This window comes from Gallus gallus, chromosome 1 (assembly GCF_016699485.2).
Source record: "Gallus gallus isolate bGalGal1 chromosome 1, bGalGal1.mat.broiler.GRCg7b, whole genome shotgun sequence".
Classification (NCBI taxonomy): domain Eukaryota; kingdom Metazoa; phylum Chordata; class Aves; order Galliformes; family Phasianidae; genus Gallus; species Gallus gallus.
In genome coordinates, this window is record NC_052532.1 from 69258609 (window position 1) to 69282723 (window position 24115).

Sequence of the window (24115 nt, forward strand, 5' to 3'; positions counted from 1 at the left end):
GGCCGAACTATTAGTTCTCATCTATGGTGTAGAGCTAAACACAGAAGTCAGTCCCTTAATAGTGTTAAAACAGACTGGCTTAATTAGTGTGGCTGTCTCCTGTCTTGTTCTGGGATTTCATGGAGGACTGCAAAGCTGTTGCTTTTTCATTCTGGAAGACTTAACAACTGTAAGCGATACCTGAAGGAGATGTCCGGGGAAAGTGATGGCTGTGGAGCGCTTTCCCTCTTTAATCAGTGGTGGAAAAGGGGAGGCAGAGTATCAGATCTGCCTAGCAGAGGTAACTCTTGTACCAGATGAGCATCTGGGGCACTGGTGTGACTAACTTGTCCAAGGACAAATGAGCTCATTTCCTTCTGCCTAGGCCCCCCTTCTGCCAGGTAGGAAGAAAAGTGGCGATCTGCCTTATAAAATGCTCTAAGGACCACGAGTAAGAGGTGTAATGTAGCATGATGATTTTATGTCACTGGATCTTTTGTTAAAGGCAAAGAAAATGTGCAGTGATGTGGGCTAGCAAACGATGTGGTGCTATGAAACAACGACAGTATCTTACTTAATACTTTCTGGCATTTCAGGAGCTGTGAGGATGCATGCTTCCTGCATTTGTATTTCTGTTTACTGCAGCCTCCAGCAGGAACCGAGAACGCAGACAATGAAGTTCCGCTTATGACTCTGCTTTCATTTTCAAGTACTGTCAGTGCTGTACGGTGCAGCTTCCACCACGCACAGTGTGTGCGTGCTTCATGCTGCCCTGTGCAGGGGCTGCAGTGGAATCGAGCCCCTGAGCAATTGCATCGTGCTGCTGTGAGAAGAGCTTCTGGAGAAATACTGCAGAATTGAATAGTAAGTTTGGGACTCCTTCAGGGGAAGTTTTGGTGTTTTTTTTTTTTTTCAGCTGTAGAGTTTTATGCTTTTACATGGATTGTTCTTGCTGAGACAGTGTCTCTTCTGATGCTAATGACTAAATATTGCTCTTTGGAAAGTCTGATGCTGAACAAGGAAGTAAAAATAAGTTTTAGACTGGGTGAACGGTGCACGTTCTCTCTCTCTGTTTTTATTTATCCTGCTTTTTTGAAGGCGTAAGTATTATCACTAGCATTCAGAACTGGGTTTTGTTCCCTGTTTGTGTGATCTGTTTAGAAAACTGTTCTTAGGAAATGTGTTCGTGCTGATGCAGAGCAGGGCTTTTGTCTTTTTCAAACAGGAAGTTCAGCAGTTGAAACAATTTGGTAACGTCGGTGAGAGCCTGTGCATATCCTACAGGCAGTTCAGATGTGGAGGACCGCAGTCTTCTCACCAGTGCTTTATATCGTACATCAGGGATATCTCGGAGTCAGACTGTGAGAAGGCTAGAAGGTGAGCTGATGTGGCTCACTCAAAGAATCAGTTGGATTGTGTTGCATTGTTGCGTTGCCTTGTTGCATTGCAGCATTATGCAATACTCCAGTTCTCGGCCTAGCAAAAAGTTACTCATTGGCACCACGGCAGGTAGTGCAAGAGGAATACAACAGCTATTACTTTTAAAGTGGCCAAGCTGTGACATCTCAGTAAAAGAGAACAAAGGACCACATAAAGCCATTTTGTTTGAATAGTCAGTAATTAAAGCTCAATTTTATTAAAAAATTCCACTGTGAAATGCAACTACAATCAATATTCAGTTGTCTCCTAGAATGATCTCTCTTCCTAATAGTGATAAATAATTCATGCAAGGAGACCAGAGAAAAATAGCACCTCAGTAACAGCTCTGGGTAGTGAATTTGAGTGCTGGGCTGCAGAGGTTATGGGAAGCGTGGAAGCTTGCAGGTAAGAACCAAATCTCCCATCCTTTCCGATTTCTCATTAAGCAATTAAACCCAAGGAGGCGTCCAAATCCCGTTTTGTTCTGCTTCATGCTGTTTCTGCAGCAGGTTATCTTTTGAAAGGCCGCTACCTAGGATCAAGCCTTACTGCAATGAAACTTGTCACAAGAGATTGCTGAAGAGCGCTAATTATTAGTAATGAGTAATGAGTCGATTTAATGCTAAGGAGCTGCAGTTCCTAGCCTCTGAAATGGCGGTTGGAAATCAGTGTAGGTGAATGCAAAGTGAAACACATAGTGGGAATACGCAGTACTGGTTCTATGGATAAGTGATGGGCTCAGAGCAGAGTGTTGGTATAAGAAATATTTAGGGATAAGATCTTGGAGTTTTAATAGACAGTTCTGTTAAAGTGTCAGCTTGATGCTCAGCAGTGATCAGTAAAGCAAATGATGTTAGGAATTAGGAGGAGAGGCATGCAGAACAATGCAGAGGGTATTGTGGGCACCGCCCTAAACCTGTGCAGTTCTGCTTCCTAGCAATTCAAAAAGGAATGTGGTATCATTGGAGAAGGCTCTGAAAAGGGTGGCTTGGATGATCGAAGTTACAGAATGGTATCCCTGCAAAGGACAGCTAAGACATAGGCTGTGCTTCTTTGTGGAAAGAGATGACTGCTGAGGGTGTAGGGTAGCAGTATAGCAATGTAAAGATGTGAAGAAAATGAAACAATGGCTCTCCACTTAGGTGTAGTGGGGAGCTCCAGAGGAAGTAGCCTAGGGTCAGAGCAAGCAGAAGGGAAGTGGTTCCTCATACCAGGTGAAGCCATGCTCTTCAACTCCTCACTGCTGAATGGTGAGAGCGGCATGCATTCAAGGGGGGACTGGGGAGTTCATGAGAGTTAAATATTTTTACAGCATCAAATCACTAGGACTCCAGTTTTGGTTTAGAAAGGTCAAGCAGCAGGGTGTTGAAGCCTGTGAGCGTGTTTTAGGGAAGTAACTTGTGAATGCTTGCTCTGTTTTCTTTTTCCCTAAGCATCTGACTTTGGGTGCTGTAAGGGACCAGCAGCATCCGAATGATCTCTGAGATCAGGTGAGACATTTTGTCTCACCCAGGATGTCTGTTTTACCATTCTGACCAAGTGCGACACACAAGACCTAGTCCTTGGAGTACGTTAACTTTTGCTAGTGTAAATTCTTAATTTCAGACCCTTTCCTACAGGCTTCCAAATGTTAAAGGTAGCTTTCTGATGTCTGGGTTCCTTGCCCAAACAGATACCAAGGATGTGGCAGGCAGTATGCTGTATTTTGATGTGTAAATACTCAAAGGAAGTTGAATATTGCAGTGAAGTTGAGTTGGTAAGTTGTGATTTACATGGATTATTACATGGGGCTTTAGAGTAGAACTTCCCAAGGCAAAACAAGTGCCAGAAACCTAATTTAAGTTGGACTTAGGTTTCTCTGTATTAATTACCTCTTTCCTCCTAGGTTATTGCATCTAGACAGTCTCATCTCAGATAGTTGAGCTGCTCCCCAGGCACTAAATGACTCAATTTCTCCTAAGTATCTTAGTTTATTATCCACCTTTCTAGTGACAACATTCAGTTTTGCAGCCATAATGACAGTAATTGCCTTGTGACTCTTCTTCCTTGGTGGTTTGTTGGGCATTCTGTGTCTAATTTGTTTGCAAGACCAATATGCAAAAGTATTTAACTGCCACTTCTACCAATAATCATGGCTTGGCAAGATCTGTGTTAAATGCATGCTCACAGTGGACTTTGACTGGGGCCTTTAATGAACACTGAGAGTCTGCAGAGGAGGACCATACATTTTGGAGTGTAAAACTACCAGAGAAATGCCACTTTGGAAACTGTCTTTGGGCAGTTGTGCAGTGGCATTTGCAGCAGCTCTCTTAATCCAGGAGCAAGGAGGGCTATGAAGATTGTGAAAGGTCTGGAGGGCAAGGTGTCTCAGGAGCAGCTGAGCTTCCTTGGTGTGCTCAGCGCAGAGCAGAGGAGCTGAGGGGAGGCCTCCTGGTGACTGCAGCTCCTCACAGGGAGCAGAAGGGCAGCGCTGAGCTCTGCTCTGTGTGACAGCGACAGGGCCCGAGGGAACGGCATGGAGCTGTGTCAGGGGAGGGGCAGCTGGGGGTTAGGGACAGGGTCTGCACCACAGGGTGGTCGGGCCTTGGAACAGGCTGCACAGGGCAGTGGGCATGGCCTCGAGGTGCTGGCATTCAAGGATCATTTGGGCAATGCTTTCAGACGTAGGGTTTGGATTCTGAGTGGTCCTTTGTGGAGCCAGGAGTTGGACTCTATGATCCTTGTCAGTCCCTTCCAACCTGGGATATTCCACAATTCTGTGATCTGTTGAAGTTAACTTATCTTTGGTTTAAAGAATAGCTACCCTTTTTGTATCAACTTTTAAAAGAGACTACTCAGGTTCTACTATTCCTTACTTTAGTCTTTGTCATGTTAAAGTATCCTAATTTTCTTAGTCTTGTGGACTTGGCCAATCAACGTTTACATAAATATACAGACTGCAAAACCAAGCACTTAAAATTGAACATTTCCTACCACTTAAGTGTCCTGTAGAGCCTGGCTCTGTCTTCTGTGTTGCATAGGCATCATGGAACAGACTTACATATGTGTGGTTAAAAAATCAGACTTGTCTTTGCTTGTACTACGGTTTAATTCAAGGTGTCAAGAACACTAGGAGACATCTTTGCCAGCCTCTTCTTCATAGATCGTTGCTGGTGACAGAGTGAACTTCACTTTGGTAGGACGTGTGGAGGGTTATACAGCCTCCCCACCCTGCTCCCATTCTCTTGCTTCTGCAGTCCTTCTGTGCAGCTCCTAGCCATTTTAGAAAAGCCTGCCTGTAGTATTGTTTGTTGATAGGGTATTTTCATCACTGTGTTGTGTATTGCAGTTCTGCTTTCATTCAAAGATGTCTAGGCTGTGTAGGGAAGTCATTCTCCAGTCTGTGTTTAAAGTACAAATCGTTGAGAAGCTGTGCAACTTAATCTAACATGAAGTTGAGGTTGTATACCCAGAAGGAAACTGTGTTTTTTACACAACCATACCAGATGGTCTAGTAAAGGAAACTGCTTGTATTTGTAAGCTTGTGTTTAATTTAACTACTGCATTCTTGATTTAATAGTTCTTAAGTATCAATCATTTTTATATGTACTGATATCTAGAAACTGAAAGCTTTTTTTCTAATGTAAATAGAAAAAAGGTTTTACTAATTCAGATGAAACAATCGGTTGGAATTAAGGCAGTTTTTTGTACTTAAGGGCTTTCTTCCCTACATTCTGATTATTAACAGAAAATTTGAAGCTTCTTTTTAACCTTACTTCTTTTATACACATTTAAATATTGTTTTCAGATTGTTTTTAGAAGTAATCCACAGGCCATTAAATAATAACTAAAAAAGAAAAAAAAAAACCCTTCAATTTGTTTTCTTCCTAACACTTATTTTGTTCTATTCATTCCTTCTTTACTCATGTTTCGTTTCACTCTATATCTTTTATCAGGTGAGCAGGAGTGAAAAAATACAATGGACGCAGACTTCTTAAATGCATTTACACAGCCTGCTGCCGTTAATCAATTCCTCGTTGAGAATGTCATCACTCCAGGTGCGTACTTTGTGAACCAAGGTGGAAAAAGATTCAAGGAGTGACCTGAAGAGACAAGCAGAAAAATTGTAGTACAGATGAATCGTGTGTTTTTCAACAGTAGTCTTCTGGCTTCATCAGCAGCAAGTAAACGCTGTGGTGTGTGTGTGTGTGTGTGTAGTTTGGCCTCTGACTCTCTTGGAGCAGATAATGAAGAAGCAACACAAGTCCTAGCTGATTCTTTAACTGAAATTGAGATTTCATACATAAAGCCTGACTTTTGTTTGTTTCCAGGATTGTCCCTCTAGATTTATTGATTTGAATTACGTTGAAATATAACTTCTGACAGCAGTCATTAATATTTTGATAAGCCATTTTCTTCCTCATGGGGAATCAATTGAAATAAAAAATGGCAATTTCTACATATGTCAGTTAGTGATACTGCAGACTTTATAGAAAACTTGCGTGAGTCATATCTGATAATTGTAATTGATCTGGTTTCTTTCATTCATAGGAGAGAAGAGGAAACTCATAAAACCCACCTCAAGCAACAATCCCAAGCTGGAACAATTAAAACTGGTACAATTTCTTTTACTACAGTGTTTAACTCTTACCTGAGATTGCTGTAACCTGCTGTATTGCTGCTCAGCCATGTAAATTACTCAGCTCCGTAGACCCTCACTGTCTAAGGGCATGGGCACGTCCTGACACTGGCACTTGGGCTTTGTCAAGTACAATTCTAAGCTATATGTGCTGACACCCCACAGTGCTTTCTGTTGTGCGTAAAGTGGAGAGCAGGTTTAAAATCTGGGATTCTTCTTATATGACCTCTCACATAACGTGGGACATGTGTATGAAGTAGCCAGACGCTACTTGGCTGTAGCGATAGTGTAATGGCAATATGAATCCATCCAGAACAGCCAGCTGTGATTGAAAGGAAATTCATGTCAACGTTTGTTATGACTAAAAGGAGACGTGCAAGTACGTGGAAGTTGGTTCTCATGATCCTATGATAACTGGCTGTGGAATTGCTATAGTGATGGTCAGCAGTTTTCTCTCTTGTCCTCTGTCTTGTGTCTGCAGCTCTCTGATGGCCGCTGGCTTGGCGCAAGCTAAGGTGCAGCCTGATGGGTTAATAAATCAGAGAATAAGGAGGAGTGAGGGTGTGCAAGTCACCACTGGAATGGAGGAGAAAAGCCCTCAAGCTGTTGTGCAGTTCATTGTCTGCTTGAGGTAGCTGTGACGGATGAATCCTATTTCACGGGAAAGTGCTTTATTTCCAAGTAATTTTGAAAATTCCCCCTGTGCATTCAATCACTGTGTTTTTCTAGTGGCATAGCCCAGGGGAAGGCTAGCACACTGAAATTTCCTTCAAGAAAAGCAGCGTGTCTCTTTTGAGACTGGCACTTCTTGCATTATGGAGATACTAAAAGTGTTAGAAATATTACAAAAACAAGCTTAGGCTTTGTGCTGATGTGTGTGTTATATGGCATTCATAAATCCATAAATATGTGTGCTTCTTTATTATGTTTTCTTAAACCTTCATGCACATTTGATCAAAAATATTTAATTTCTGTGTCAGGCTTTCACAGTGTTTTCATATGAAAGAGAAAATCTTGAAAGGTGATGCTGCAAAATGCAATTATGTTGTCTACAGAGACATTGCATTTGTTCTTTCCAGACTGCCAAAAATGAAGAGATTCCTTACTATATGGAGATTTCTGTGAGCTTCAGTGCTCGATTCTTATCCTCTCAGAAACTCCTAAAAGAATGTTTGTTGCTGTCTGTCTTCTCTGTGGAGGATGGTGAGGTGGAAATGGGGACCCAAAGGAGGGCATCCTCCATGTGCCATCACTGCCACTGCTTGCCCTCTTGATCTGAAGTGTTCGTGGCTCTTTCAGAGAAGAGCTTGGGGTGGAGAGGGGGAGCTGTGGAGATCCTTACTTAACTTGGAAAAAGACAGTCTTGCATTGCATTTTTTTCTGAAGGGCATCTGGGAGCAGAGAAACGTGAAATGGCTCACTGTAGTTACTATAAATATTGAAGAATGTGTAAAAGAGAAGATGGTAGCCGTAGAAGCCAGTAGCAAATATCTTTAGGTATTCCTTTTGCCCTTTCTCAATTTATTCATTTTTACACGCTGCTCTACAGCTGAGTGGGACCGCAGTAATGGGACTTGAAAGAGTAGTCTGAGCTGCAGGCTGTGGCTGTGGTTGTGAAGAGCTGAGATACCCAATGAGGAGTCTCATACGTTTATACTTAGCAGTACTTACTGCTTTTTGGTCTTGCCTGTGCCATGACACTTGGTGTACATGTCTAGCCCTTGCCCACCTGGACATCACCAGGTCTTAACCTGCAAGCACTGGCAGGAGCAGAGCCTTCTGCTCTAGAAAACACTGGTTACTTCTTTGTTGAGGAAGTGTGCTACACGTGCTTTGTCAGCTCCTCAGTTCAGGGGGGTGCCCGAGCTAGACATTTTTTTCTCATGCAGTTTCAAGCATCTCAGAGATCATTTTTTATTTTTTTATAAACTGTTTCTTATATTTTTGGTACTGTTGGCTAACATACAGGGACCTGCTATGATTTTTCTCTTGTATTTACATCAAATAAGGATGCTATCACCCATATGATATACTCCAAGCACTCACTTGCAGCAGTAAAAATAGCAATATGAGCAATACATGTCCTTTTTCAAAAGATTCTCATTAATAACCAGCTGGGGCTGCTGCTTTTTAGTTCTGTTTCAGCAGGTCATCTTGCCTTTGTATTAGCATATGTGACTAAATAAGGGCTTGGGGAAATGCTGAGGAGCTCCTTTGGTCTTGTACCTGTAGGATGCCACTCACAGTGAGAGAAGGCTTTCATAAACTTTTGTGTGTGTGAATTCTCTGATTTCTAATAAAGGCAGGGAGTTGGAGGCCTACTGTACCGCCTTCTCCCTAATGGAAGTGGCAATAGGGCCTGGCTTCTTCCCTGTATAGCTATTTCTATTTCTACAAAATTCATGAGAATATGACTTGGGAGGCACCTGTCTGATCTGAAAGTTTGCCCAGAAGTGACCAATGAGCCAAGAGGAAGAACTGACACTTAACTTCCATTTTCTTTAAAAAATAACCAAGAAGCAAAAAGGAAATAGAGGTTGAAAGCAAAATGAAACATGAAATAAGAGACTAAAGAGAGAGGTGAAGCATGGCATAGCACTGAGGACTTATCCAGACAAAAATGTAATCATCAGCTGTTTTGTTTTCCTCCACAGCTGCTGATTGACTGGATTAACACGACTCTGAAAGAGGAGCACATAGTAGTTAAAAGTTTGGAAGAAGATCTGTATGATGGGCTCGTACTTCATCATCTCCTGGGTAAGCTGCCTCTGAGTTAATCTCACAAATAAATAATGGAAAAACTTTACAAAGGTAGAATAAACATACTCTTGAATGGAAAGTGCTGTGAATATAAGTTGTGATAAAGGCAATTCTGGTGATCCACTATTGTTTTATACAGTTATTGTTTGTCTTCTCAGAAAGTCTTTAGAATCAGCCAAGAGCACAAAGGCAACTTGTGATGCTACCAGAAACACTGAATGGGATCAGCACAATGATTTATGTTTTCCAGCTTTTTGTTTTGTTTTGTTTTTAAGTTTCAGGTCTAATACTCTGAATTGATGAATATCTTTTTATTAAAGATGTGATCTCTTGGAACAGCCTCTTGGTCTATTTATTTCTTCATTTTTCCTGTCCCTGCTTTTTTTCCTTTTTTTGGGGCACTCCTTTCAAATCCCATCTCCTTTTCCTCAAGGCTGAAGACAGCAGTGAATAGGATTGGTTTATTTTCATAGATTGCTTGTCTGAGCAATGAGCTGGGATTTCTTCTATATGTGTGAGTTGGTATGGTTTTTGTGCAGTACCTACAGGAAGGATTCATGTATTGAATTCCTGTAGCTTCCCCTACGAAAAGGAGCACTGCGGAGTGCTGGGGATGGGAGATGCTGCTGTAAGGAATGGGCTGAGACCTTCAGAGCTTTACTGATTTTACTTGAGGCTATCAGAGAGTGTGGGAGTTCGACAAGGCATATGCTGGTGGGCTGTGGGTCTGAGCTGTGGAAGCTGTTAAATAGTACTGGGCATTGAAAACAAGACTTTGTGTGCTTTGCTGTGATTTTATATTGATTTTTTTTTTTTTCCTCTCTGTGACGGTGTTAAATGCATCCATCTTCTTCATGTGGGCTCTCTGTCAAAGAAAATCTAGGATCTCTCAAGCTGGATGTTGACAAGATAGCACTAACAGAAAAAAAACAGCGTCAGAAACTCTCTGTGATTCTGGAAGCTGTGGCTAAGTGTTTGCAACTGGAAGAAAGTCAGCTGAAATGGAGTGTGGAAGGTAGGTGCAGCTGTGAAACAGGACAAAATTATCCATCCCAGCGCTTCCACTGCTGTAGGACTGCTGTGAAGCAGTGGAGTGCCAGAACAGTGATTAAATGACCTGTTTGCAATTACTAGTTGTACCACAAGTGAGACAAGAATATCTGTCCCTGACTAGGTACAGCTGTATCCTCCACAGCTCTTCCTGAGTATGTGGTTTAACAGCCTTTAGCATCCACGTGAATGTCTCACAAAGAGGACTTTTAAGATGTGTTATCAGTGAATTATGATGTGATATAAACCCCAACTTGATGTCCCATCTGTGTTACTGTGACTTTGGGATGCTCTGTCCAGGAAGAACTTAGGATATTACAGTGAGGCTTAATTGTTTTGCACAATAAACTTTGTTTTCTTTCTTTACATGGTATAGCTATTTTAGCAAAGGACTTACTGAGCACACTGCATCTTCTGGTTGCAATAGCAAAGCATTTCCAACCCAGTCTGGCTTTTCCTCCAAATGTTCATGTGGAAACAATCACCATTGAGGTATTTATGGCTTTAATATTTGTCACTGAATATCGTAGAAACATTTCATAAGACCTAGTTTTATTTATAATTAAGGAGAAATGTCTGTGCAACAGTAAATGAGAAACTTATTTTCTGTGAAATGTGTCTTTCAATTTAATGACTAGACCATAATTTTTGAGCTTAGTTCAGATGCTGTAACTTTGAAAGGATAGAAACACTGTGTTAATGTTTCTCCTTGATCCAAGAAGGAATGGTCCAATCTGAAAACAGCTATTGATTTCAGTAAAGAAGCAAAAGAAGAAATTCTGTTCCTACTGCCTCTAAATGTTTTAAAATAGAAGCCTGCACTTATTGAACGAGACATTAATTTCTTTCTGTAGAGGAAGGGAGTCCTTACTGTCCACTGGGGTCACATTTTGATATTTTTCTCTATGACCTGAGACCTACATGCTTTCTTCCTCTGCTGTGTTTCTTGTAGTCAGCTCTGGGACTTCAGGAGAATATCAAAAAGCCCATGGTTTGGGATATAATTGCAAAAATTAGCACCAGCACTACGTCACAGTTTCAACAATACGGTTGCAATTCAGTTGTGTTTTGAGTCCTGCAACCTGTAAAGCATTACCTAGAGTTTTCACTCTTTAGAGGATGATAATTGGAACTGGGACCATGTATACACTTAAAATACAGATTTCATGTCAGGAGGATTGAAAGTGTCTGTGAGGGACAGCCTCTTCAGGGGCTGTGTCCCAGCCTACCACTCAGGCACAAGTAGACCCTCTGATTTCTAATTGGAGTCTCATTACTTGTCCCTTCGGAGTGGTCAGATGCTCCTGTCCTTTGAATCCTTCCCACCAGTGAAAAGTCAGACTCTTTATAAAGCGGTCCTCCCACTAGCGCCCTGTGTGGCTGCAAGTACCTCAGTGCACAGAAATCAGGAGGATTATCTGTAAAACCACATAATCAGAAATGGATATTAGCCTTGAGAGAGAGAGAGGGCAGTGGTAATGGAGATGGTGGGGTTTGATGGTGAGCTGTATCTTCACAAGAGAAATTAATGGTCCTGAAGGGGACAGGTCATTCTTGGTTGAAGAGAGCAGAAAGGAGCAGCAGCCTCTCAAAGTGCCTGTACTAACTGTGCTGGGCTTCTTGATAAATGCTCTCTGGTAGACATTTAAGGCAGCAGACAGTTCATGAAAGTGTCGCTAATGCTTTCAGACTTTTTTGCATAACAAAACCAAAAATATATATTTTCTGTTTAACAGAACACCTCCAAAGGATTAAAGACAGCAAATGGGGTGGAATATATCACAGGAAGCAAGTAAGAGGGGATATATTTGGTTTGTACACTGTCAATCAGAAAGGAAATATTGTGGGTGTTTTTCCCCTTAGAAACAAAAAATATCTGATATGATGATGATGACAAAAATCACAAAACCAGGCATGCATATGCATGTTCTACTTCTTACTTAAATTTCTCTAAAAGAAAGTATATGAGTATTTATGAGGTTGTTATTGCCATGGAATATAGTAATAAAAATAGTAATAAACATCCAGTACTCTAAATTCACTTAAAATAAACAGGACTTTTTATACAGCCACAGTGGTTTATATCTACCATTCATTTATTCCTATTGTGTCCATAAATTAAGAGAAAGGAGGAAGGTTTTTGCTTATTTTGATGCTGATGAAATAAGGTTTGAGCTTGCTGAGTTTGTGAGGTATTGTGGTTATTAAAGATCTGGCAGGATACCATTTTTACACCAAGAAAATATGTCCATCATTCCAAGAGCCAAAAACAGACTTTCCTACTGTCATCTTTTATATGCTAGAACATCTTCAAATTCTAATTTCACGAGCAGCTTATTGCAAGAGGTTATTATGGGTTGTGTTTATAAAATAAATGTTCATTGGTCTGTGGGCCAGTTAAATTCTCATGTGCTTTCAAGTGTCTGCATGGATATACAGTGTGCTTAAAAGCGTCTGTTGGAAAGTAACTCTGACATAAAGTTAATGGCACTTCGTACTGTATCTCCTGCTTTACAGGGTGCCTGATGGCCCAGATAAGCTTTGCTTATGAATAAGATTAGTTCTGTTGAATGCTTTTTCTAATTCTTTCTTTTTTATTGCACCTCTAGAGAGAATTCAGAAGAGCAGTCAAGTAAGTACTGGCATTGCCAAATCCAGCGTTTCTCCATTATGTATTATTATGCCCCAAAGTGGGATCGATTTTTACCGTGTGATAAAATCATTATGTTTCCACTAGAATTAGTGGGGACTTATTGATTTCTCCTAGCATTTTTCTCCAAATGTCTTCTCTTAAAGTCTGTATATTCAGCACAACGTGGCTTGGAAGCTGGACAGTCCCTTTGCCTGTAGGCTGCAGGTGGGAGGTGAGACAGGGAATGATGCAGTGGGCTGATGACCCAGCAGAGAAGCCCTGGCTGGGGACAAAGTATGCCTTGAATTAAAAGAAATAATTAGTCTGCGCTGATCTCATTCTCTCTGTTGGAGCTAGTTATGAACACAGTGCCATGAGAATTGTGTTTCATCTTGCCTCAGTAGTTTCAATGTCATTTCCCTTCTGCAGCTTTCAGATAGGATTCTGAAATCTGGTGCTTGGTTATGGATAGCAGCTCACTAAAGCAAGCAGCCTCCCCGGAGAGAGATTTTACCTTTAGGGCTTATGAGGGCTATGAAACACTTGAGGTGAAAATTGTCCATGTGTGTGGAGCCTGCAGAATGTCTTGGCACTGCCCAAGATTTGGCTTGAAGCTTTTGGCTAGCGCACCGTGAGCTGCTCCTTGCTGCAAAGGAGCATTCTTCGTCCCCGGTGAATTGGTGCAACTGTTTTAATTCTCTGCTGAGCCCTTTGTATTAGCATTTCATACTTCGCAGAGGTGCGAACTGTATCATTTAATACATGTTTGTCACTTATTCCCCTGACTGGCCTCTAGCGTGGGCTGAAATAGTGAAAAATACTGTAATTAAGCATTTCTTCTAATGGATTGATTCTGCTGGAAAAAGAAATCTGAAATTCACTCTTCGGAATGCTGTCTCCATCTATTTTTAACACGGCTTGCTTAACAAAGACTGAAAGGAGTCTCATAGCACAGCTCCAGAAGAGGGCTCTCTCGTTTGTGAGACTGCTGCAGGTTGCAGACTGGCTCTGAGATGTTATGGGATCCATTCACCTGCTTCCCAGTAGAGGGGGGAGGGCAAACCAGCTAAGCTCCTTCTCAGCAGAGGCTTCCCTGCTGTTGGCTTTCCGGAGGAACCTTCCTTAAGCAGAGTTGCATTTGCCTACCTGCACCCTAGAAATCTATTCCCCACTTAGTTTTGCTGCCAGAACTGGTGAAGTACAAATCTTGAGAACATCTGCAGGTGAAAATTACAGAGCTGAACGAATTAAATTTGGTATAATCAGGCTAAAGAGAAGCCTCTACCTCTGTCCTCTGTTAAATCCAAAAGCAGGATTTTTTTCCCTTCTCCCTAAAACGTTTTTCCTCCCTGGTTTAGAAGGTGAGATTGCCTTTCTCCTTCTCAAGCCATCTTAAACCTGTGATCTGACAGTTTATTCCAAACAATACCAATTAATGTTGTTTTGATACAGCGGATGATGCCTTTGATGAATTATTTAGCCGTGCTCCTGAAAGACTAGATGATGTAAAAAAGGTAATTTATTTATTCATTCCTTACTAGACATCAAAATATGTTGGGTGAAACACAATTCATGACTTCACTGAAAAAGTGCTCTTTTATTCCTCCCCTTCTGTTTTCCTTAGGTTTTTTTGCAGTTCGTCAACCAGCATGTTGGAAAATTAGGATTAAATGTGAAAGACATGGAATCTCAGGTAGCCTGCACTGAGCTGCACCTTATCGTCTTCTGTCATTTACTTGAGTGTTTCCTCTTACCATTAGAATCCCTCCTTTTTGTTGTATCAGTTTTAAACTTTCTTTAAATGGCAGAACTCCACCCTTTGAACATCAAGCTTCCCTCGAGTCCATGAAATTGCAGAAGTGCTTGCTGGGCAGCACAGCAAAAAGAGGCTCAATCACACCTGCACTGTTCTTGGGGATGGAGCAAGGGATGGGGAGAGATCTCAGGGCTGTCCCCGGGGCTTTTTTCTTTGCTTCCATGGACACATACACTATAGCAGCAGGAGAAATCAGCCTCTGAGAAGGGAAGTTCTGGGAGGCTTTTGTCGTAAATCTCAGGCACTGCGCACAAATGTATTCGTGTGTTTGTCACTTGTGGCTGTCTGAAGTCTCTTCACATCTGGAACAGTTTGTTTTAATGGCAGTCCTTTCACGAGGTCTTTTTTTTTTTTAATATGAGCTTAGGAGCCTTATGTAAGTATGTACGAAGCGTGCTGTCTGAGAGGTCGAGGAGGATGAGTCATTGGGCTGTCTGGTTGCCAGAGTGCTGTTGCAATTCCCTTATCACTAGAGTGGTGTTTATCTTTGGAATTTACTAAAAGCCCACATAATAAGTAATATTCAAATCATTCCTCTTCCAGTTTGCAGATGGAGTTATTTTACTTCTGTTAATTGGGCATCTAGAAGGTTACTTTCTGAATTTAAGGGATTTCTTTCTGACTCCAGCCAGCACCACAGAGATGGTAAGTTGTTATTTAATCACTTAGAGCCCGAAGCTTCAAACATCTTGTGTATTTATTGCTTCCATATGTCAGAAGAGCTCCGTGTCTTGCTGTAACTGCTGCTGCATATAAAACCATATGCACGCACGGTGTTTGCTGGTAATGCCTTGGGACAGTGCTAATGCAGGTATTAGGTGCTGTTCAAATACTTTGTGACATGTTGCTATCTTCTTCAAAAATGTATTGTCTTATGTGATGTGAGCTATTGTTAATTGCATTTATTTATGCAGATGCATTCTTCTGAAGCCTTCCAGTTAAAAACAGTCTCTCTGCAGCAAGGAATTGGTGTGCTGTCCTCCTACAAGTCTGTCCTACAAATGACATTGTTAAATTGATGACTTTTCTTGCATAACAGAATTGGATTCATATAGCTTTCCTTATGCCATCCTAAAAATATACCATAATAGAGACACGGCCAGAACATTTTGAAGGCCCCTTCTGTACTTTAGAAGCTCTTGAGAATATACCTCCTTTCTTCCCCCAAGGCTGGAAGCTGTAAGGTACTCAGTTGTCCTTGCCTGGCTCCATTCTCAACCTCTACCAGGCAGATTTTATCAGAACTTCCAAAGAAAACAATAGGATCAGCCAGAAGGTAGTGCATGCTGGGTTGCTGGTGTGAATACCCCAGCCACAGGTCCAGGACACTGAAATGTGTTGAGGTATCTGAGATCTTTTCAAATTGTTTCTGATGTGGCTCAGTTGCTGACCCTGGTGGATCATGCACACTTCTAGGAAGCTGACCATGAGGACTGTTATTTATGTTGATGGTTTTGTATACGTGCATGCCTCTGCACCATAACATCGAAAAACTTCTTTTCATTTGGGTCAATGAATGGCTCAGAAAATCATAGAATCATAGAGTGGCCTGGATTGAAAAGGACCATAATGATCATCTAGTTGAAACCCTGGATGTTTTTCCTGGGTTCTATTCATTTAGATCTCTGAAGATGAAATGTTTCATATCCTTTGTGCTCTAGAGATATCTGAGAAGGGAATCTCTCCTCTGATGTGATTTGCATTCAGGATTTCCCACACAAATGTCGATTCCCACTCTCACTGCAGTTCATCTCCCCAGGCACTATTTATCTGTGATGAAAATTCTCAGAGATCCCTTCTTCAGTAATAATACTTCTGTGAAGATCATCAAAGCATTTAAAAGTACAGCTGTCTGAGATGTAGGTTCAGATTTTATCAAAATTGGCTGACTGTTAAAGGCATGAGGAAAATTCAGATTTTATATCTAAGACGATGGAAAACAGATTTTGAAGAGTTAAATAAAATCAAAGCATAAATCTTTCCCTTTCTCCTCCTCCACTCAGTTTTCAGAATTGTGTGCTCTGGTTCGTTGAATTAGGAACAAACTTCCAACGTTTTCAGTAACTTCCTTCAGAAGAAGTCAATGAATATTCTTTCATTCGAGATTTTGTAGATAATGTTTTTCTTTTTGTATTAGCCCTATCCTGGCTTGCAGAGATCTCAAGAGATGAGATGCCTCTACATTTTAGGTACAAACCAGAGCTTAGAATTCCTAATTCTTACCCTGCTTCCAATAGTCCCTGGCCCCAGAGGGGGTTATAATGGGACTATGTACTGGTTCAATTCGTTACTATACATCCCAGCAATTACATTTTAGCAAAGTTACTTTCAAGAGCTGTATTTGCTGTTGAATACTTTGCCAAAGTGGTATTTACTGTTATTCTTGTCTGATGTTTATTACAAGAAAGAAAGCAAGATGACAGTATAACTAAAAATATTGAACTACCATGGTTCAGCTGTCATTTGAACATAAAATATGTCTTTCAATTCCCATGTGCTGTCTTACTCCCTACCATTTTAGACGTTAATTGGTACAGTAAAGTATGAAAATATAACCTTTGCTGATATTTAAAACGTCATTCATGTAATAAAAGTGTGACAACCACACACACCACTGAGATCAGTGCAGTGCACCAACTTGCACTCAAGTTGGAAGCTTGTAGCTCCAAACTGATAAGTGCGCCTCATGAGTCACAAGGAGAGGAAACTGAAATGGAAGTTGTGATACCAGCAAGGAAAACAGAAACAAAAACTAAAGGAGATAGGGAGGATGGGAGCGCATGTTGGAGGGGCAGGAGAGCTGAGCAAAGTGGAGCCAAAGTCCTGGAGGTGACCACCCTACAGGTGCAGCAAGTCTGCACTGCAGGTGGGTTACTTTTGTTCAGGTTTTCTGGGCATCTCTTACAAACAGCAAGGCTTATAAGCAGCTGTAAGTAAGGTCTGGTTCTGGGTGCTTGCGTCTATATAAAATCATACATCATGAGACAAGGGATAGAATTATGGAATTATCAGGCTGGGAACGAAGGGTGAACTTTGTGTGGCCAGGTGATAAGGCCTGGGAGGGCCCCTGTGCTTATCACAACTGTGCAGACTTGATATTTTTTGTCAAACCAGTCCCAGAGCTGAAATATCCCAAACATTCTGATTGCTGTCAGATTGTAAATCCTAGAGAATTTGCCATCTCTTTGGAGTGTGGAAGTGCAGCTGGATGGAACAACGTACTTTTCTAGGTTGCCTTTCTTAGGTAATTATCAGTGTTTCTGTCTGAAGATTTACTTTGAAATCTGCATGTTTCCTTTCCTTGCAAATCTCATACGCTTACAGGGAGGAAAATGAGACCCTTTTACCTGTGCTGATTCAATAAGAAAACATCGGATTTATTCATTCCAATCAGAAAAATTGCGTAGATTGGTATGAGCTTAAGCTCTCCTGTCTGCTGTGTATGAGAGGAAGAAAACAAGCTCAAATTCTGTCAATCTCAGTAACTTGTAAATCACAGAACCAGGTGAAACATAAATCTATCGCTTCACTTCAGAGCGCACGGTTTTTGCTTGGCTTATGCACGTGGGACCCCAGTGCTTGTTGTCAGAAGATAATAGGGAACAGCGTGGCAGCATTTAATGTTGTACCTCCTGAAGGATAAATTGCTCGGTAGCCTAAGGAATGTGCAAAGAAAATTTGAAGTTCTTACAGGCTTTGTTACATCATTAGAGCAAGAGAGCCTGCTAATTACCATGCAAGTAAATAGCTGCCCTTAAGCTGTAAGGAGCTAGTAAATTGAATGTTATATTATTTTTGAAATATCATTCATCAGTACTGCATATGCCTGTGGTGCAACTTTCATGTGGGAAAGTGAGAGAAAAACAAGTGAGGAAGAACTGGGAAAAGAAGCCCAGCTTTTATTCATAGAGGTGTGCTTAATTTCTCAGGAGCAATGTTAAGGGATGTCATCACTACTGTTACGTGTATATACATCATTATATGTTAAAGCATAAACATCACGAGTAGAGCTGATCAGAAGGTTTCTAATCTTGGTAATCCTAAATGAAATACAGACAACTTTTTACTTGCATACTTTCTTTGTTCCAAATTTGGTAAGCATATGGGCATTGTTTAAAAAAAAAAAAGTAGAAATAAATTCAATGCATTTGTTAGATCCAGTTGTGAATCTACTCTGCTTTCCCTGTGGAAACATCCATTAACAGAAGACTTTCTCATGCAAGGTCTATTTTTAAATAAATGGATTGTTATTCCCACTGCATGGATGGGATACATATTGTTGGAGATGGATTGTACATCTGATTTCATATGATAAATGGTAGAAATTTCTGAAAAGCACTCCATCAGAAGTAAAGAGATGAATATTAGTACGTATTTATGAATCAGTATCTTATTCCAGCTGCTAGAGAAATACTTCTAAAAACATTCTGGTCGTTATGCTGCTGGATGGACAGTATTTTCTGTTACACTGACCTTTCTTCTCTCTCTTGTCAACAGCTTCACAATGTTAACCTTGCATTGGACTTGCTAACGGATGGAGGCCTTCTCAATTTTTCTGTGAACTCTGAAGGTGAGTCATGGCACACAGGCCTGTCTGGAGTAGCACTGCTAACATCCTGGCTAGCAAAACTGAAGGTGATTGAAGAAAGTAGGTTCTGCAATGTGAAACCAATGCATTTCATTATATGACTGACCCATAGCTCCTTCTTTGGAATGAATCATAAAGCTGAAAATTGTTTTGGATTTTTTGTTATTTCTGTGCTAAAGATGTTACAGTATTACAGATATACTAATTACACTGAATTTAAACTGTTTAATAAGTCAGTGTTTGTCACAGATTTAGAAGTGTGGCAGTTCTTATTGAAAGTACAGCAGCTGAGCTGGAGGGAAAGCCATTTTCCTGTCTCGTAAGAAGTTTAGGTGATACAAAGCCAAATCTGTTTTGTATGAGAAGGCACCTTTCGGAAAATGTTCTGAGAATCAGAAAGACTGACTGCTTTATCCAAACCCAGAGTGGCTGGTGGGTCAGTCTCCTGAACATGAAATTCATAGGTCTGAGTTGTTGCTCTGCCTCGTTCAGACCTCTGAGCTGAATCTTGATCTCCATCATTCAAGTGAATGCTTACATTGCTGAGTCAGTGCTTTGTGCCTGATTTTACTGGGGTGTATGTTCTTGTTCCTCTCTCACCTTGCCAAAAAAAATTCCCTTGTTTGAGTCCAACTTGCCAGCTAAAAAATTGCCCGACAGAACATTTTTGACCAGCTGCTCATCCATGTGCAATGGGGATGTGGGATGCAGCTGCATTAATGAGTTCTCAAATAGCACAAGACAGGGCTGTGGCTGCTCAGACTGACTTCTTGCAAAGGGCAAGGCAAGCAACCTCAGCCTGTCATTGCTCATGCAAGCTCAAAGTCTTGTTGCTGAGTGAGAAAATCAAGCATTTGTTAAAAAATAAAAAGAATTAGCTCTTCCACTGTTAGTTATTCATCAGCAGGTCTGTGTCTGTGTTTAGTACGGACCCTAGCGTGTCAAGGAGAGGGAATGACTTCCTATGTTTTTATTTTTGTTATCTTTTTCTTCCATCACTTTGGTGATGCTGGAACTTTGCGTTATGAGCATGTATGAATTGTGGGCCTTTTGCCATATGGCATAGAGCTATGAGTTTAGAAAGCTATTTATATTAAATATGAAACAAGTAACTGGCATGAGCTCAGATCTACATGCCGGGATCAACTTTTTATATGAAAAGAGCTAAAGCCTTGCTTTTTCCTTTCCTCTGACTATTCTCTACTGCCTCAAATACATATTTGATAATTTGAAAAAACAACATCCACAGATCCTTCAGCTTCACGGGGAAAATCCTCAGTTAGTAATCAATTTTAATATGATTTAGGGGTGCCTACTACAGATACACCACTTACTGTTCAAGGATCTCGTCTAGTGGTGTTTCATTGTTTCTTCTGATCATTTACATTATCAGAAGAATAGGAAACCCTCTCTATTAGTTACCATCTTCCATTGCAATTATTAAACACAACAGAAGGTTGCCTCATGAATGTGGAAGCTGAAAACTGAAGTCAAAAAAGAAAACAACCAACAGCAGCAAATTGTGATAGAAACATTAGAACTGAAAAATAGTGTAAGGCAATTGCCAGTATGATTCATACCATAGAATAATCATAAACAGTGAAAGGTGTATGAAAAGTGAAAGGTGTAAAGTTCTATTAAATTATCTTCTTTGTTCTATCAGAGAACAATTGATAAGAATTATCTCTTGCTATGCATTATTTATCCTGTCTTCCAGCAAGATAGTGCAGCAAAGGTCCTTTTCCCTTATGTTCATTTAATAAATAAATAACGGTTTTGTTCCTTCTTGTGTGTCCACAGATATTGTGAAAGGAGATCTGAAGACTACAATGCGGGTTCTGTATTGCTTGTATTCCAAATACAAGGCTAAAGAAACATGAAGAGCAAGGCCAAGAGCTTAAATTGCCTCTTTTTCTTCCTTTTCCCTTTGTTTCCTTTTCTTCTTCTTTTGTGCTAGCATGTCATGGTCTGGTTTTTGGATTTCCAGCTCCGTTTGCCACTGTGTATATGCATGCACCTGTGTGTGACACTTGCTGTATTAACACTGCATATGCAAGTATGTATTTGTGTAAAGTTTCACATAGGTGGCCTGAATAACTGCAAGTATGTACGTGTCCAGGGCCAGTGAAGTGTGTAATTCCGTGGCTGGAGCAAGAGTTTGTTCCTACTGAGATCTCCTGATGCTGCAAAGTGTAATGTGTGCTTGTTTGAGACTCTGGATTCTTTGCTCCCAGAGATGAATGTGGAAGCTGTTATTGCAACCTCTCTGCTTTTTTGCTTCTTGTTTGCTCTGAAGAGGGGGAAGGCCCACCATGGCATCTCTGGCATCTCTGGAAAGATTACTGATACTATAGAAGCTCAGCTTCAGAAATTTCTTTACACGAGTGGTCACCTGTTGTCAGATGGAGGATATGGACCGGGCACCAAAAGAATAAGCAGCCAAAATGAAGTTGGCACTTACCAAAGTGTTTGATGAAAGTCTCATCACTGGCCTTCTCCAGTCTGGAAAAATGGACCCAGGATCACATGCTGCCGTGAGACTGCAGTAACCAGAGGTAGCTCCTGCATAGCTATGGAAGAATGCCATGGTTCCTCGACAAGCTAATGTCAAACTGGATAGCTCCAGCCTGCTGCAGCCCTAATGTAATGTGTTGCTGGTGGGAATGCTGATTGCCACACCAGGCACTTTACAGAAGAGACTGACATGACTGCATTTCCCTCCAGACAGAGGTGGCAGATGCTGGCCAGTTCTACAGCTGGTAGAAGTAGAGGCCATCTTGGATGGGTGGAATGAAACTCTCAGTTTCTGCCACTTCCAACAACATACTTATACTGGGGGCTTTCAAACTCCTCTGGGACCCTCTTAGCAGTGTTTGTCTGACAGTAGTCCCCACACATCCCAGCAGGACCCTCTGCATGCAGCCTGCTAACCACAAGTCATGTGAACCATAACCCTTCTCTTTCTCTGGTGTTTTAAATCAGAACTCTTTCAAAACCTCCGTCTGCTCCCTTAACCTTAAAGTTACGTCATGTTTGTATTGCATAAAGCTTGAGATGTAATTAAAAGCAAGTTTTGATATTATTTTGGCTTCTCTCTAGACTGATTTAATTTCATGCAGTCAGTGACTCTGACACTTGATCTCCGATCCAATCCTCCATCTGTGTAGTAATGGGAAACTGAAGCATGCTGAGTGTGAGTGGTGACATTTAAAGATGAGAATTTGTTGTGTCTGGTTCCTGATCACCCAGCCAAAGAAAGATCCTTAGATAGCAATAACGAGAAGTCTTTAAGTCCTTCCTTTGAAAGTGGTAATAACGCACAGCAGCTAAAGGAAAGCATTCTGCAAACTGCTGTGAACGTAATCCCTTTTGCGCTAATAATAATCTCATTATGTCTTCACAGAGAAAAATCCAATGTGTGTTGCCAATGAACTGCAAGATCAAGTTGCTTCCCTAGCAAAAGTGGTATTTGCTATTTCAAAAGATTTAAGTGAGAAATACTTGTTCTTTCATGTGCAATTCTCTTATGTCTCGCTTTATTCCTTAATGGGACTCAAACAATTGGCTGGGAAACCTTAAAGTTTGTTCTTGCTTTGCAGATCCCTTCTGCTGAGGCTGTAACTTTGCAAGCAAATTGTGCAGTAAGTCATTACTGGGCAAATAAAACAGGGATGTTGTTGATGGAGGGCAGGAGCAGGAGGCAGGAGTGCCTGTGGGCAGGACGCGATGCAGCACAACCTCCTCCACTGGGGAGCTTAACCTGAATCTCCTCCCTGCTGCTGGTGACCACAAGTGGTTTCCAGTGTATGGCTTTTGTACAGCCTCTGGGCTGTGGTGTGGGATGAATTGGTGCTGCCCAGCTGGGTGGTTATCAGGGCTCAAGGAAACACAGATTTTTCTTGGCATGCTCAGAGTTTTATGGTCTGCTCCTCTGGTATAAGTAAATCTGGTGCTTGTGTTTCTGCAGATTCCCATCGGGAGAAGTTCGGTTCATGGTATTTAATAGAAGAAGGGGTTGTATGTTCTTCCCAACATCCGTTTGTCTAAGCCCTGCTATAAACAAGTCGTTCATTTGAAAATATTCCAGGGAAAAAAATGACAGCAAATGTACCTGAATCAAAAATACTGCAAGATCGAATATAAACATTTTAATCTTTTTTTTTTTTTTTTTTAATGCAGTGAGCCAATTTATAACACTCTTGACATCTCTGAATGCTTTGATAAAGAGCCCATGTTTGATTCCTGAAACACACTGCGGAATATTACTAATCCATCATGCAGGCACCCATTTCATAGACCAGTGTGGAATACTCAAGTATACACTATTTACATTTGAGGTATAGTCACAGACTTTGCATAGTCTAAATTGTAAAAACAGATTGATGGAGATTATTCCAACAGTATGAAGCTGGAGAAAATGGGAATATGTAGTATTGTTCTTAGATGTTATTTTTGCCTTACATCAAAATATCTTGTTTCTTCTTTCATGTTAGAAGTATAAGATAATGAAAAATAAAGCTGCTCACTGTTTAAGCTGGCAAATAAACTATGATATTTTGAATGAACTAAGCTGTCTGTACAAACCATTTCATTGACATAATCAAGTTTACCATGTTTGTGTTTAAGTCCTAGACAGTAAGCCATTTCTGATGGAAAAGCATAGTAGACTATTAAGGTATTGGGTTTCTTATAGTGCCTGTAGCTAGGTGTATGGGGATTGCTACGTCACTGCCTGAGCCAGTGATGGAGCACCTGGTGAAGGGACACAGCCAGCTCTGGGAGCACCGATGAAAACAATTCCAGGTTCCACCCCTCCCTAAGCCTCGTTTAGGGGCTGGCTGCCAAAGGGAAGGATCTCTACCTGGAGATCCCTCCTATTGGAGTATTTGGTGAGTCCTGATCCTTAGGATGGGTAAGAGGCTCCTTCTTTCTTTAACTGGCTTGTGACCATCGCTCTTTCTTGGGTGATTTAGAACTGATTATTTGCTATTGCCTTTCCCTGTGCTAGGCAAGCAAGTTTACCTGCAGTAACTTCAGCTTTCTGATGGGGTCATTTACTGGCTGTGTCAAACTGCTTCTGGGGAAGAAAATACAGTCTGTTTCTTTTCTAAATAGCCAATGTTTTGTCTGGGTGTTTCTAGGCCGGAGGAGTGTCCTGCAGGAGCTTCTCGTGCTGTCCTTGTCTCAAAGGTATGTGACTTGCAGCCGTGTAACAAGGCTGAGAACTGGAAGAGGTCTGAAGTGCTTTGACTC

General features: G+C 41.1%; 1 protein-coding gene across 1 annotated transcript; it reads left to right on the top strand.

Moving 5' to 3' along the window:
* Window positions 1-696: 696 nt before the first annotated feature.
* PARVG (parvin gamma) lies at window positions 697-21944 on the top strand. The gene is made up of 13 exons (XM_416460.8): window positions 697-843; window positions 5334-5435; window positions 5929-5993; window positions 8671-8773; window positions 9651-9791; window positions 10203-10318; window positions 11563-11618; window positions 12436-12458; window positions 13911-13972; window positions 14083-14151; window positions 14818-14919; window positions 18772-18844; window positions 20663-21944. Exons 2-13 carry the CDS (start codon window positions 5357-5359, stop codon window positions 20740-20742), a joined length of 969 nt encoding a protein of 322 aa, XP_416460.3. The 5' UTR covers window positions 697-843; window positions 5334-5356; the 3' UTR covers window positions 20743-21944.
* Window positions 21945-24115: the final 2171 nt, after the last annotated feature.